The 16,016-nt window shown below is 46.9% G+C and overlaps 1 protein-coding gene and 1 long non-coding RNA gene across 4 annotated transcripts in view; one reads left to right on the forward strand and one right to left on the reverse strand.

Annotated features, from left to right (window-relative positions):
- The window catches only part of LOC119436181 (ubiquitin carboxyl-terminal hydrolase CYLD), a 138,313-nt gene that overhangs the window by 86,701 nt on the left and 35,596 nt on the right, over positions 1-16,016 (reverse strand). The window contains exon 1 of one of the 3 annotated variants that reach the window (XM_037702956.2): positions 11,391-11,661. The exons of the other annotated variants lie outside the window; for them this stretch is intronic. Within the exon in view, the coding sequence (XP_037558884.1) occupies positions 11,391-11,463 (73 nt within the window). The 5' untranslated portion in view covers positions 11,464-11,661. Of the gene's footprint in view, positions 1-11,390; positions 11,662-16,016 lie in introns of those variants that run through there. 3 annotated transcript variants of the gene reach the window in all.
- Positions 1-16,016, forward strand: part of LOC125940237 (uncharacterized) — a 148,665-nt gene that overhangs the window by 39,236 nt on the left and 93,413 nt on the right. The gene's annotated exons all lie outside the window — the stretch shown is intronic.

Below are 16,016 nucleotides of genomic sequence, written 5' to 3' on the forward strand. Positions count from 1 at the left end.
TCAAGTGAATATCTGGCCGTAGTTACTTGTAAGAAATTGTACAGAGATCTTGTTGACACATTCTTGCCTGTCCCTATGTATCGTACAGTATTTGTTTTGGGTTCAGAACGAGATGTTCTTAATAGAGTTAAAAGAATGCCGGTAAGAGCCTCCGTTAAATCTTTCTTTTTCCAAATGCATACAGACACTCTCCCAGTGAAGATGTGAACTGCTTGATCTGCAAAAAACCGGAGACGATCGAGCATATCTTTCTCGACTGTCATGACGTAGTGTTTTAGTGGGATGTTCGAAAACGCAGCATTAAAAAGGATTTGCCGATAGGTCCATTTGGGATACGTTTCCTGCCATGCGCTGAACCAGGGGGAGTGCCCTGCGATCTGTTAATGCTTCTGTGCATGCATAGCGTGTGGAGAACGCGTATGGATGTGAAGCATGAGCATATTGTAGTGACCCCTGCTCAACCGTACTTTATTGAAAGTGTGTTATACATACGCAAATTTTTCCGTGCACAAAGCGATCCTCCCGATTGGTTGCCTGTTTTGGGCAAACTGACCGCGCTAAATCCTTTTTATCACAACACACTGGTCAGACACTGAGTAGTGTTTTTATGCTCATGTAACTTTTTACAATGTACCTTTTTTTGCCAAGCCGGTAATAAAGAGAGAGAGAAAAAAAAAGCCGCCGTGGAGTCGGGGAAGCGTGCTCGTCTCGCACCGCGGAGGCTCGGGTTCGATTCTCACCCAGAACAACACGCACCAAATTTAATTTTCAACTCCATTAATTTACTCTGCTTACACGAACCTCCCTGAGAAGTGTGGCATCAATCGGAGTATTTTTTACGTGTTTTTACTGTTTGCAACGTCGGCCATTTTTGGCACCATCGTTCGGTCACGCCGACAGATTTTCGCGTAATGGGGCATATAATTCCTTCGCATTAAAAACAAATATTACTACCACAATTTCGCCCTTGTGTCACGATAATGTAGACGCCAGGTCGGACATTTCGAGACAACTTTACCATCAAATTCAAATATCTTATAAGTGTCCCAACGCTTCTTGTTTGCTAAGTGTGATGATCCTGTTACGTACGAGAAGTGTCAAATCGATTCTGCGGAAGCCCGCAAGGTGGAGAAAGGGAAAATTGTGATCCACCCGAGTGAAGCATCAAGCTACAAAGGAAAGCTTCGTGCTACAGTCGGGTGAATGGCAATCTTCCCTTTCATGCGAGAAGTGTGCGGTAGAGGTTCCATATAACTTCGAAATTATGTCAGTACTCCTTTAACGTCCCAAGGCAACACTGAGGGAGAGAGACCGTAGCAGAGGGTTGCGGATTAAGACATTGAGCCTTTTCGCGGCGATCCCGTGGGCGCTGCCATGTTTGATCACGTGGTGACGCGTCCATTGTTTGCCTTAACTGCCTCAGTTGCTTGCGTGTTTACAATGGATGTGTATGACGCAGGTGCGGCTCAGCAAACCTCTGTTTCGGGAGATATAGTAGACGGTGACTGGGTGGACGACACGACGCTTCGGCCACAGCTTCAGAGGACATGTAAAAGCGCTTTCGCTTTGTACGAACGGCGCGAGCAGCGCATATGCTGCTTGTTCTAAAAGCGGGGCTAAATATGTATTCGAAGCTATCCAAACTGTCCGCTCATGAATTGAATCAGGATTATAGTGTTTTGGTATTCGTTCTTTATTTGGGGAGGGGGCAAATATTTCGAAGCAGCGGCTTGTCACGTTTCTGACTCAGTAAGGTTCCTCGGTGCGGTTATATTTCCTCGGTCTGATTATATTCTGCCTAATCGCTCGCGGGTGTGCTCAGTTCCGTTAGATTTATTCTTGCTGCGCACAAGGCCTGAAACGTATACCTGTTCTGCACATTGTAATACCTTGTAGCAAAGACGTATTGTCGCTAGTAACTCCCTTACTCCTGTGAACCGTCACGAAACATTCAGCTTCGACCATTCGTGCGCTATCGGTGTAGTACCGTCATTTATTGTGCGTATATAGTGCGCATACATTCAAGTGTGCGCCCATTCACTTATTCTTGACAAGTTGGCGAAAGAGTGGGCGTAAGTTTCCGTGCCAGTTGGGGTAGATGTGTGTAGATGCTGTGCGCGAAACCTACTACGAGAGGAAGCGGCGCTACTCGCTTTATCATTGTTTAACGAACGGTACTGACTCTTGCCGACGTACCTGGGCTGGAGCCCTTTCTTTGAAGGTTGGCGATACAACGCTGGCGGATGAGCAAATTTGTGTATCATCGAGGAAAGCCGAGTGACGGAAACACGTACAGACAGTTGCAGCAGCGGTCCGCAAACTTGGCCCCACATATTCATTACATTCCTTAATATCCCAGTCACTATATTTGCAGCCAACTACTGCACACGTCTTTAATAAACATGATTCAAACCAGCATGAATGGGGCACAGTGCGTTAGCGAAAACTCAATTGCATTTCCGACAGCTCATCGCACAGAAGCAAGGTAGAAGCGGTAATGTTTCGTATTCGTGCGCGGTCGCTGAGGCGACGTATGGCGCGCCGCCGTAAGCGGCACCTCGTTTCTTTAGAACAAACTGCTCAGCGAAAAGGATCCATAAAGTAAAATTGAAGGATCTCAATACAAAGTGTTTATCGCAAAGTGCTTATTTTTGCGCTCTTTTATTTTACTTTATATCGTGAACCAACTAGCTAAGTGCTGATTAAGAGTTATTTAAAGGGACTGGCAACCGATTTTTATTATACCCCTTAAAAAATGTTGCACTTTGCACTGATGACAGCCTGATTAATTTTATCGTCATTTTAATGTAAAAATGGCGTCGCTAAACCTAGGATATGTTTAAAGAGACTGGCAATCGATTTCTATGGACCCAGTTTTTTTATGACACAACGAAAAGCTCAGCCTTGGTAGTGTTTACACCTGCAGCGGTTACTTCCAAAAGCGCGTGGATATTTTGTAACCAGAATTTTTCGATCTGAGCAGCCTCTAAAGTCATCCTAGAAATTCATTTCAAGTGCATGCTCTTGCAAACTCACCGGTTACAATTCGTAAATTGCAATATGCATCGTAATGTAACTAAGAAGTTCACTAGTCAACTTTTGTTAATTAGTTGAATATGTATTTCGATTTCTTGTGCTACTAATGTCCGCCTCTTCGAATAACCCAGCTCAACGATAAGAATTATTTGCTACCTTATTTGCTACCTATTTTAAAAAATTCCGTAAAACTTAAAAATTGTTAATTTTTGTGTATATATATATATATATATATATATATATATATATATATATATATATATATATATATATAACCCTGTATATAACATCCTTGCGTAGACGTAAGCAGCGGCAATGGTGACGGCATCCAGTGACGTTGAGTTCAATGACACAGGGTAGCCAGAAATATTTTTCCGGGGGGGGGGGGGGGGGCAAGCTTCCGCTTTCCTCTAGGTCGCGTGATCGATAGTAAATATCGGTAGTTTAAGCAGACTCTATACATGTCTATCAAAGACATGGGACCCCCCCCCCCCCCCTCGCGTGTGCGTGTGCTTGTGAAGAAATTAAGTCAAAAGTAAACTAAGCTCAGTAAATACAGTATGTACGACAGGTACAGTGGGCGTTTGGAGCAACGGTCTCTCATCGCGCCACTGAATGGACCAGTCTTCGAATACGCATCATTGAGACGACCCGTGCGATCAAAGCGTAGATGGCGTCGTCCTCGTCGGGGCGAAGTGCGTTTCAAGAGTCAAGGACGGCTATACGCGTGAAAATGCACGCGTGACCAGGCTATACCTACTCCCATAGCAATAGCTTGTTCGCTGCGTCTTTGCGCTAGAAAACTGAAATGCACGCAAACACGCGTAATGCTTTTTTTTTTTTTTTTTTTCTTTTGAAGCTTTCGTCGCCCTGCTCCCTCATACGAGAGGGTTGCATTTCTTGCGGCAAGTGCATGGGCCGCTGTGCACATGTCTTTCGCTGTGTGCGAGCGTGCAGCCGTCATTTGCCTTTACGTCAACAGATTCAGAATTGTACATAATATTTCACAGCACAGCATAGATATGGCATGTGTACGCATTTTAAGTAGTGCGTGCAACTCATTTCTGCTTCACTTACGCCGGTGCAAACAGGAAGCGGCCTTGTACCTCACAGAATCTCGACTGATTGGTGTGCTAGTGATGCAGGAAAGAACTCCGGTATTGTTCAGTACATAGTGCACATAATCAATTTATCAGGACGCGTGAACTCCGACGAGAACTGTCAGCGCCTGCAAAAAGAGTTTACTTACGCTGTACTGCTCACAGCAGTAATTCATGCTTGTCGGCTGTCTGTTTCGTGCATTCTGTTGCGAGTTGGTGGAATTTCACTGCTGTCATCAACCCCTTCGTGTGTACATTGCTCGTTTGGGATTCCACAACAAAACAGCAACTACCAGCCTTCCGTAATTGCTGGTTTGGGATTCAACAACACAACAGTAATTACCAGCCTTCCGTAGGGGCGCAATCGCAAACAAGAGACGTTTCTGGCGCAGACTATCCTGCGCGAGCGTGGCCTAACCGGCACTTGAAGGGAAGCGGCGGAAATGTACACCGGAGATTTCGACCACCTGGGGTCTTTAAACGTGCTCCTAAATCTAAGTAAACGGGCCTCGAGCGTTTTCGCCATCATCTAAAATGCGGCTGCCGCATTTGTTGCTTCATTCGTTGCGCATTTGTTGCTTCAGAATGCGGCCGCCACATTCTCGCCCAAAACTTTACAGAGTGTCAAAGCCTTGACAAACACCATCACAGTTTTTTCCATATGCAGACATGATTCGCTGTAAAGTACCAACCCAAACGTAAGCGCCCAGGAATGAAGTTGTGATAGTGGCACCGGTTTCCTGAATTATGTCAGCGCGAAGCGACGAAAACAAAGGGTGGGTAAGTGGGGGGGGGGGGGGGGAGGGGGGGTTGCGGAAAAAATTTCGGGGGGGGGGGGGAGTTGAACCCCCCCCCCCCCCCCCCCTTGGCTACGCCCCTGCTTAAAATGACAGCATGCGAAACTATTATTACAATGACAAGCTTTGTACTACTCATTTGCTGGTGTAGACGCGTTGACCAACAGCATGATAATGATTGTACGATGGCCTTTCTATTTTAATTTTTTTTTTCGATGAGAACAGCATCTAACAAATGAACGTTTCTAAAGAAGTTTTGTGCTTGAACAAGGCGCCACAAGACGCCGCTACCTACACTGACCTGCACTAGTGTACCTGTACATGCACTATTTTTTAAAAGGTAATCAAACAGCGCTTCAGACAGGACGAAGTAAAGACGACGGACACTGCCTGTCGTCTTTACTATATCCTGTCTGAAACGCTGTTTGACTACCTTCTAAGAATGCACCAACCAGCCACAATTCCGCACACTCTAAACACTACTTTTCCCTAGTGCTTTCGGGGCCGGGAGGCGGGACCATAGTATAAAGGTAATAGTGTATTAGCCGTCCACGTCTCCTCTACCTCGAAAAAAAAAAAAAAAAATCAGTGGATACAATGGCAATCAAGGGCAACAATTCCGTTCGACTTGTCTCGCACATAGAACTTGGCAGCAATTTGTATTGAGCGATATGTTTTACGTAACATCTTTTATTTACCGCGAGAATGACCAAGAGGTGGCAGCACTGTTGCTAGAATAGTGAAGGTAGGCGGTTGACGGTACGCACGCTTTCGCATATAGACCGCTCACTGTAGTGGATTGGGAATACGTGCCAACTATGCACGGTACATCAGAGAGATCGAGAGGAAATGCAGGGATGTTAACAAGATGAGTTTCCGGTTTGCTACCCTGCAGTGAGGTGAGGGAAATGAGTGTTGAAAAGATAATGGAGAGCGAGATCCCCCCCCCCCAAAAAACATATACATATATATATATATATATATATATATATATATATATATATATATATATATATATATAGGAAGGACGTTCCCATTATGGGCGTTCGCACACGCCGATGGATCGCAAGTACAGTAACGCTTGCACAGCCTTCTGGTGTGATAAGTCCTGTCGATGCTGCAACATCCTTTATTTTGACACAGGTCAGTCTATGAAGTGGTTCAGCAGGAGGGTACATCAGAGAAAAACGAGCTCTCAGCAAACAGGGCGCACGTACGCAGCCACACAATCTGTTTTGGCACTTTCTCTCTCTCTCTCTCTCTTTTTTTTTTTTTTTTTTTTTTTGCTTTCTGATTCTGTCCTGCTTACTCACCTAACATTCTTGTTGCACCAGACTTGCCTAACGAAACATCTCTTCGCACTGGTGTGCGAAAGCCTGTGCCTGTTTGCATTGTCATCGAGAACGTGTAACAGGCTGACGCAGTAACAGTAACGCGTTTGCTTTTTTATCATGCCGATGCGTCGCAGCGAAATTCAATACACTGTCGCTGAGTCTAGCTAGACAAGCCTTGAGAGCTACACAGCAGAACGAAAAATGGCGAGAATGAAAACATTCCTACAACGGTATTAGAACTGCATAACTCGCTAGTAGAGAGCTGTCTGCGCTCGACAGTAATGCAATGTCTCTTTTATAATTATATTAAGCGTCCAAAATAATTAGGTCGTCTTCTTACATTTCATGAAAATAACTGCCGCGACTGGGAAATCACGGCCGTTAACCTGACTACAGACAACCAAGCTAAGCAAGCCACACATACACTGAAACGAAACGAACACCCACGGGGTGGGCGAAGATTGGTTGACGCAGAGATAATCACCGGGAGAGAGCTGATCTAAAATTGCAAATGCAGCAGCTGACGCCGCTGCCTTGAAGCAAGTTTGCCCTTTTATTATTTTTAAGCGAGGCTTACCTTGCGAACCCTTCCGTACTTTGCTGACAGTGGCTGCTGCTGATGTCTTTCCAAATCGTTCACACAAAGAAATTGAAAGGATTACGTGAGCGATGGCGGGATAATATAACCTCCGACTTCCTAGCGCAACATTCTGATGGTCTATCAGGCCACAAGAAATTTTTTTTCGTGGTATTTATCATGACAAAGAAAAAGATACACCCGTGAACTATACAAATAGCAGCGAAGACTGCCATAGCCGTATCTGCAAGCACAAACACTACACACGACCATTAATATTGAAAACACTTCTCCAAAAAGGAAGGCAAGCTAACATACTTCACCAACAGAAGGTGCCAATCCGATGGACAGTCACTTCTATGATAAAATCCTTTCAAATGCAAAAGCACTTGAATGAAATGTGATTTTGAAGGAACAATTGGCTCTGAATTCCGGTGTAAGATGCGAGTTTTTTGTAAACTGTGCAGCCCCATAAATAGCAACATGTCAGAAGGTGTTTGTGCAAAAAGGGCAAACTTGCATCGCTTTTAGATGACATGAGATATGTATATGGTATGAAGGTTCAGAACAAGTTTTTTTTTTCTTTTTTCTCTGGAAGACATTTCGAATAAAACGGCGTCCATGAAACCTTAAAAAAAAAAAAAAAAAAAAAAAAAAAAAAAAAAACAGTGTTCCATAATTTCCGATACATCACAGAGACAATTAATTGGATACACAAAAGTACCTTTCTGACTTAATCAGGCCGTAACGGATAGTGTTTCAGTGAGCAATTTATAGAAGAATTTCTTGGAGTGAGAAGAAACAGGCCTTTTACGGACTCGTGCAAGCGCGTCATGTACAGATAAGCCGATATGCAGTCGGTACAACTGAGGAGGAAAAAGCAGCTATTATATCTTTATACACAGTTTTACGTGAGATAGAGAAATATTCATTTGAGAACCTAACTGCCAAATAAACACACTGACAAGAACACTTCATGCATGAGTCCCTGCAAATAGGAACACGAATAGAAATATGTCGGAGCAATTAAATTTGGAAAAATATTGACGAGATTCACCTGAAAAAACGCCCGGAGTAACGAATAATAGTCACAAATAAGAATCTAGAGACCATTTGTCCAACATAAAGGTGCCCCAATCTAAGTCCACCTGCACTTACTGGTCCGAAAAAGATTGTCGCGCCTCACGGCATGCCGTGAGGCGCGACAATCTTTTTCGCAGGCGTGAAAGTTCGCAGGCGTGAAAGTCACGCAGGCGTGACTGCAGTCACGCCTGCGTTCAAAGCCCAATACATTGACAAGTCGCTTGACCCCACCTGAAGACGTTTATTAAATTATAAAAAATAGAAATTGTACATGTATGAAAAGGCAACCCCGGCTACATTCAACTGCTTGTTTGTAAAAGTAAGAAAACTCAACGTCCCTATGCACTTTAATTGGCATAGACCATTGTGACGTACAGCTGGTTTCGTACAATGGTTTCGCTTCTTACAAGATAGATGAGCAAGCTGTCATATATAGCTTTGCGGTGTTGAGGGGTCCCTCTAGGAAGGATCCAGTCGGTGTGCCAGTCACAGCACACCACCTGCTATGGACATGTGCTGGCCTATCCTCACTGCGAGGAATCTGCCTTGCTGGGCTGCAGAGCTCAGTCGTCACACTCACTGACTGGATCCTTCCTAGAAGGACCCCTCAGCACCGCAAAGCTATATATGACAGCTTGCTCATCTACCTTGTAAGAAGCGAAACCATTAACCTAAGCTAGGCACCTCGCCGGAAAAACCACTGGGGTTGCCTTTTAATACATGTACAATTTCTATTTTTTTTATAATTTAATAAACGTCTTTCTCTCTCTCTCTCTCTCTCTCTCTCTCTCAGGCTCATATCTTGATCGCCAAATAAATGTTGCAACTATTCGGTGAAACCGCTCAGTGTAAATACTGGAACATTGAAAATTTATTTGCAGCACGTAGAAGAGTTTTATTGCCAACAATAAATTTCACGCTTTAGTTCTGCCAAAAATTGAGATGTATGAGGAACGAGAGGAGACTGTATTAAGGAACAATTGGCTCTGAACTGGCTCTGCACTGTTTTTACGCTTGATAACTCCGTTGTTCCTCTTCTTATAGAGCCGACGCATAGTTCTATTGATGACATTGTTGTTTCGAACCAGGGTGTGCTGAATTTGATGTTGAAACTTGATCCGAAAAAGAAAGGTAGTCCCGACAATATAGATAATGCATTCCTCATTAGATACTCTTTATGGACTAGTCGATATTTAACTGTTATTTTTCAGAAATCTCTCTCGACGTCTGTTGTCCCTTTTGCCTGGAAATCGGCTAAAATTCTTCCACTATTCAAATCCGGCAATAAGCAATCCTTGCTGAACTACAGACCCATTTCTATCACATTTAATTCTTGTAAAATACTCGAACACATAATTTACAAACATATCATTGAATTTCTAGAGTCCAATAATGTTTTATCGGATGCTCAACACGGTTTTCGGTGCGGATTCAGCACCACAACCCAGCTCAGTGAATTCACCCATGACATCATCCTACTGTCGGGATAGTCGGTTTTTTTTTTTTTCTTCTTTTTTGCTAATTTCTGGTATAAACAGCTGCACAAAAAATTGGGCATAATAAGCTTCGGGGTTGGAACTCGTTCTGTCCAATAATTGCACTTATACGCATCTAACGGAACGCCAAGGTATTTTGGTGCCACACAAAACCATTCAATACCAGCGAACTGTGTCGGTGTAAACATCCATGAGGGAAATCACAGTCCTGAGCAGTTCATTCGCACACCAGAAACAGTTCAGAATTCCTCTATTCTGGATACCACAGTTTGGACACTAATATAAATAAATAAACGAAAAGCGAGATCGTCCGCATATGCAAGTGTACTGGCGAATGCGGCAAACGTATTAGGCCATAATCGCACCATACTTCTCTCGTGCCAACGCCAACTAGACGATTGGAGCGTGCGTCACGTCGTCACGTAATGGAAATTGGCGCGCGCGCGCCAATTTCCATTAGGCCAAGGACGCTGGAATGATACGGGCGAATAATAGTCAGCCTTGCCACTGTATACTTCTCTCTGCCGTACACCTCTCCTCGCCATTCTTCCCTCCCTTTGTGATCGTCACTGCGTCGACGCTCAGTTCGCATGAGCCGCTACTGCTATTTCGGCAATCATGTTAACGGTGTAGAGCATAGACACTGCGTGAGGTTACACGTTGAATAGGATGACAATAAAAACACCTGTACGGCATCACATTTAGTTTTATATAGCATTACCCGCTTCACATAGATTCCAACATGCGCGCTGTATCTGCGCAACCTTTTTTTTTTTCTGTCCCAGAGTCGTTTCTTACTCCTTTCTGCAGAATGCGTGGCAGCAAACACAAGAGCTGTCTGGAGTTTCCTATTGAGTGCATCACGCGGTTGCAAGCAGCCATGGCGAAAGAGCAGCGCGTGGAGCAACGCCGACCGCGAGGTCGCCAAGGCAGCGCACCCATGTTTTCCCACGCCAGTGTAGCGTGGCCGATCAGAAACGGAACATCGCATCGGAACAATGATTCATTTGGAAGCCCGGTGCATGCGGTCCCCCCAGCAACAGCCGCGTCGAAACGAGGGCAGCGCGGTGCGCACTCCCAACGCGACATGCATGCGTGACGATCACTGGTGGCATGTCACAGCCTGCAGAAGATGCTGACACCCGAGGCGGATTCCGTTCCGACAACAGTATCAGAACGACAGAAGGCCGGCCGCATGTTCGCACTAATGGGCATATTCAACGACATAATCGCGAAATCAAGAGTATCTCCTTGCTTGGAAACGTACTTCCATTGCTTTTGGTCTATATGTTTCAACAGCGCTTCCCAGATGACGCAGCCGAATGCGCTGCTCGGCCTACTCGATACAGGTTCAATGTGAGGCGCGCGAGCAGTGATGCGCAGTTCTCAAGCGTGGCGGGCCACGTGTTCCCGGTTGAGCACAGGGGCGGCTCTCGCGCCCTCAGAAAAAGCGCGAGCCGTTGGACCACATCTTTTTCTCCACTCTCCGCTTATGCTTACCAAGCAAGCTACGACGACGACAGTAGGGCGCCCGCAGAATGCCTACTGCACTTTGGAGACAGCATGTATAGATGCAATAATGCATCAAGGTGTCAAATAACGTAGCGATATGTATACCCGCTGGCCGAGAAGCTCTGTTAGCTACTTTGTCGCCGTTATGTCGCTCTAGAAAATGCCGAGCCTTCTATTTAAAACTACGGCGTGAAAGTAGAACGAGAAACAAACCGCCAATCAGCAGCGCTTCGCGGATCTAGACGCTGCCTTCGAAGGCAGCGGCAGCATTTTCCGAAGGCGCGCCTTAGAATTTCGGCCAGCGCTATACTCGTAAAGCAGGTCGGAGGTGCATAAATAGCAGCAGCGCTCACAATCGGTCAGAATGCACGCCAAGCAAAACTCGGCTTATGTTATAAATGCCACCGCTGCTGCTATCGAAGCATCCTACACAAGCTACTCGGCGCGGCACCTACCGTGACAGTCGCGGGGCAGGTACATGTCGCCATCCCCGCGCGGTCTCCTCTTCTTGGAGCACATGCAGTCCATGAAAGTGGGCCGCGCTCATGGGTGGCTTCAGCAGCGGCCGCAACTGCGCGCCCCCGCTCGCCGCGACGAGCGCTGTGCCAAAAGTCGCTCGAGGTGTGCGTCGCTCGGACTTCCCCCCTGCGTCGACGACGCGCGGCCGTCGAAAAACAAAACGCTCGCGCCGCCACAACGACAGCCGCCGGATCGCCGTGTTTTTCGTCGACAGCGCTTCCGAACGCGCGGCAACCGGGACCCCGACGGCAATTGTGGGTGCGCGCCCCCCTCCCGCCTTTACCCTTTCATCTTTCTATTGTGTCGCGACGAGGCCGGCCATGCTTCAAAAGCTGCCGGCAAAAGGTGCCCGATTTGATCATCGGCTGAACCAGGGTTCGATGGCTGAAACGCACTCGACCCGCTGCACGACGCCGGCGCCATGGTCCACCCTTTAAAAATAGCCGCGGAGGAGAGACCGGCGCGCAGCCGCCGACGGGCGACGCGAGACTGCCGACCGGAACGCGAGCGCAGCTGTCGACGGCCGTTCGTGCAGCGCATACACGTGGGTCGCGGTGTGCTAAGATCCACCAGGTGGTCATCCAGAAGTTGCAGCCAAGATCGGTAAGAGATTCGCGAACTCACTGCGCTAGACAAACCCAAAACCGAGGTTGACAGTGTCTAGAGGAAACAGTTCCTGAAGCACTACAGACTCTCATACAGAGTGCATATGGTATGTGCGGACCTTCGGATGAAAATCTGTTCCAAAACGATATCGACCACTGCGACCACTCCGGAGATACCGTCCTAACACATCGGGCATCAATGCTTCAATAAGTGTGTTACGGGCACCAAGGTGTTGGAAACAGGCGTCCTCTGCGGCTTTTCCCTCCAGTGGAAGAAGAAAATGTAGTCCACATAAACATACAAAATATTCGTAGACTGAGCGTAAACGTTTCGCATCATCGCAGCCTATAGTACTGACCATTTTCGCGGAACAGTTTGTTCTAGAAAAACAAGATGGCTCTTCCGGCGGCGCGCCATACGTCGCCTCAGCCACCACGCACGAATACGAAACCATTACCGCTTCTACCTTGGTTCTGTGCGATCAGCTGTTGGAAATGCAACTGAGTTTTCGATTGTGCTCCAATCATGCTGGATTGAAGACGGGTGCAGTAGTTGGCTGCATAGTTAGCTGCTAAAATAGTGACTGGCATACAAAGGAATGGAACGGATCTGCGTGGCAAAGTTTGCGGACCGATGCTGCAACTGTCCGGACGTGTTACTGGCCCTTCGAGATGTACGGCTTTCCTCGAGGTTACAGAAATTTGCTCATCCGCCAGCGTTGTATCGATATCCTTCAAAGAAAGGCCTTCAGCCCCGGAACGTCCGCTAGAGTGAGTACCACTCGTTAAACAATGACAAAGGGAGTAGCGCCGCTTCCTCTCGTAGTAGGTTTCGCGCACAGTATTTACACACATCTACCCCAACTGGCACGGAAACTTACGCCGACTCTTTCGGCAACGTGTCAAGAAAAAGTGAATGGGCGCACACTTGAATATATGCGCACTATATACGCACAATAAATGACGGTACTACACCGATAGCGCACGAATGGTCGAAGCTGAATTTTTCGTGACGGTTCACAGGAGTAAGGGAGTTACTAGCGATAATACGTCTTTGCTACAAGGTATTACAATGTTGAGGATTTGTTAAAGAAATGTTGAAGAATTATTGAACAATTATAGAAGAATTGAAGAATTATAGACCCATTAGCCTGCTTTCAGTATTGTACAAAATATTCAAGATAATTTCCAATAGAATCAGGGTAACACTTGACTTCAGTCAACCAAGAGAACATGCTGGCTTCAGGAAGGGATATTCTACGATGGATCATATCCATGTCAGCAATCAGGTAATCGAGAAATCTGCGGAGTACAATCAACCTCTCTATATGGCTTTCATAGATTATGAAAAGGCGTTTGATTCAGTAGAGATACCAGCAGTCATAGAGGCATTGCGTGGTCAAGGAGTACAGGAGGCATACGTGAATATCTTGGCGAATATCTACAAGGATTCCATAGCTGCCTTGGTTCTCCACAAGAAAAGTATAAAGTTACCTATTAAGAAAGGGGTCAGGCAAGGAGACGCAATCTCTCCAATGCTATTCACTGCATGCTTAGAAGAAGTATTCAAGCTCTTAGACTGGGAAGGCTTAGGAGTGAGGATCAACGGCGAAGATCTCAGCAACCTTCGGTTTGCAGATGACATTGTCCTATTCAGCAATATTGGGGACGAATTAGAACAAATGATTGAGGACCTTAACCGAGAAAGTGTAAGAGTGGGATTGAAGATCAATATGCAGAAGACAAAGATAATGTTCAATACCCTGGCAAGGTAACAAGAATTCAGCATCGCCAGACAGCCTCTAGAGTCTGTAAACGAGTATGTTTCTCTAGGTCAATTACTCACAGGGGACCCTGATCATGAGAAGGGAATTTACTGAATAAAATTGGGTTGGAGTGCATACGGCACGCATTGCCAAATCCTGACTGGGAGCTTACCACTGCCGTTGAAAAGAAAAGTACAATCATTGCATTCTACCGGTGCTAACATATGGGGCAGAAACTTGGAGGTTAACAAAGAATCTCTAGAACAAGTTAAGGACCACACAAAGAGCGATGAAACGAAAAATGTTAGGCCTAACTTTAAGAGACGGGAAGAGAGCGGTGTGGATCAGAGAGCAAACGGGGATAGCCGATATTCTAGTTGATATTAAGAGGAAAAAATGGAAGTGGGCAGGCCATGTAATGCGTAGGATGGATAACCGGTTGACCATTAGAGTTATAGAATGGATACCAAGAGAAGGGAAGCGCAGTCGAGGACGGCAGAAAACTAGGTGGGGTGATGAAGTTAGGACATTTGCAGGCGCTAATTTGAATCAGCTAGCTCAAGACAGGGGTAATTGGAGATCGCAGGGAGAGGCCTTCGTCCTGCAGTGGACATAAAATATAGGCTGATGATGATGATCACCATGTACACAACAGCTACGTTTTCAAGCCTTGTGCGTAACAAGAACAAATTTAACGGAACTGAGCACACCCGTGAGCGATTAGGCAGAATATAATCAGATAGTGACCGCACCGAGGAACATTACTGAGTCATAAACGTCACAAGCCGCTGCTTCAAAATATTTGCCAAACAAAGATCGAAGAGAAAAAATGTCACAGTTTCGCCCTAAGGGCGAAGCAATGAATGCGATAGCAACACAGCAATGTCATACGAAGTAAGGTGAGCGGCTTTGGTAGCAATGTGAATTGTAGTAAACATGAGCTGATTAAGTAAGCAGGTGTGCTGCGGCGTAAGTAGACCGACATGAAGAGAGACTCGATGACCACGAGAAGGCGCGTGTGAAACGGTGGTGTTGGTGAGAAGCGCTTCCCGTGGGCAGCGCGTGCGAAGGGACACACCTGTAGCGCTGCACTGCCGATCCGGGCAGCATTGCATGTGTAGCGTGCGTTGGAAAATGTGGCCCGACTATTACGAACGGTGGTGTGAGCGCGCACAAACAAACATGAATAGATCACACTGAATGACTGCAGACAACGACTTTCAAAACCCTGGCAGCAAGCGCATATACGCCGCAGCGGTCTATCGCTTCAATGGAAACTGAGCGGCGAATGCACAGCGCATGAAGGTCAGAGCCGTGTGGAGATAAGAGACGGTGCGAGCGAGCGACGAGCGCGGTTGTTGGCAGAGTAGAAATGCCCCCCCCCCCCCGCTCCCTCCGGCGCTCGCTTCCTGCTTCCTTGCTTGCGCGCGGGAGATGAGTGCGTTCGCTCTCCGTGACAGCGTGCGTCCCCGCACGCTTCCGCTCGGGCATACGGCGCGCGGCGAAGATTTTATCTATACGGAACCTCACGGCGACGGCGACGCCGACGGCAGAAATCCGGTGGAAGTGTCCATATAATTGCTATCGCAATAAAATGTGGCCCGACTATTACTAACTGAATGAACCAGCGTGGTGTGAGCGCGCACAAACAAACACGAATAGATCGCACTGAATGACTGCAGACAACGACTGTCAAAACGCTGGCAGCAAGCATACGCCGCCGCGGGCGAAGGTACGTGCGGTCTATCGCTTCAACGGAAACTGAGCGGCGAATGCACGGCGCATAAAGGTCAGAGCCGTGTGGAGATAAGAGACGGTGCGGACGAGCGACGAGCGCAGTTGTTGGCAGAGTCCCCCCCCCCCCCCCGCTCCCTCCGGCGCTGGCTTCCTGCTTCCTTGCTTGCGCGTGGGAGATGAGTGCGTTCGCTCTCCGTGATAGCGCGCGTCCCCGCACGCTTCCGCTCGGGCATACGGCGCGCGGTGAAGATTTTATCTATACGGAACCTCACGGCGACGGCGACGCCGACGGCAGAAATCCGGTGGAAGTGTCCATATAATTGCTATCGCAATAAAATGTGGCCCGACTATTACTAACTGAATGAACCAGCGTGGTGTGAGCGCGCACAAACAACACGAATAGATCGCACTGAATGACTGCAGACAACGACTGTCAAAACGCTGGCAGCAAGCA

The sequence above is a fragment of the Dermacentor silvarum genome, chromosome 1, assembly GCF_013339745.2.
Source record: "Dermacentor silvarum isolate Dsil-2018 chromosome 1, BIME_Dsil_1.4, whole genome shotgun sequence".
Lineage (NCBI taxonomy): Eukaryota > Metazoa > Arthropoda > Arachnida > Ixodida > Ixodidae > Dermacentor > Dermacentor silvarum.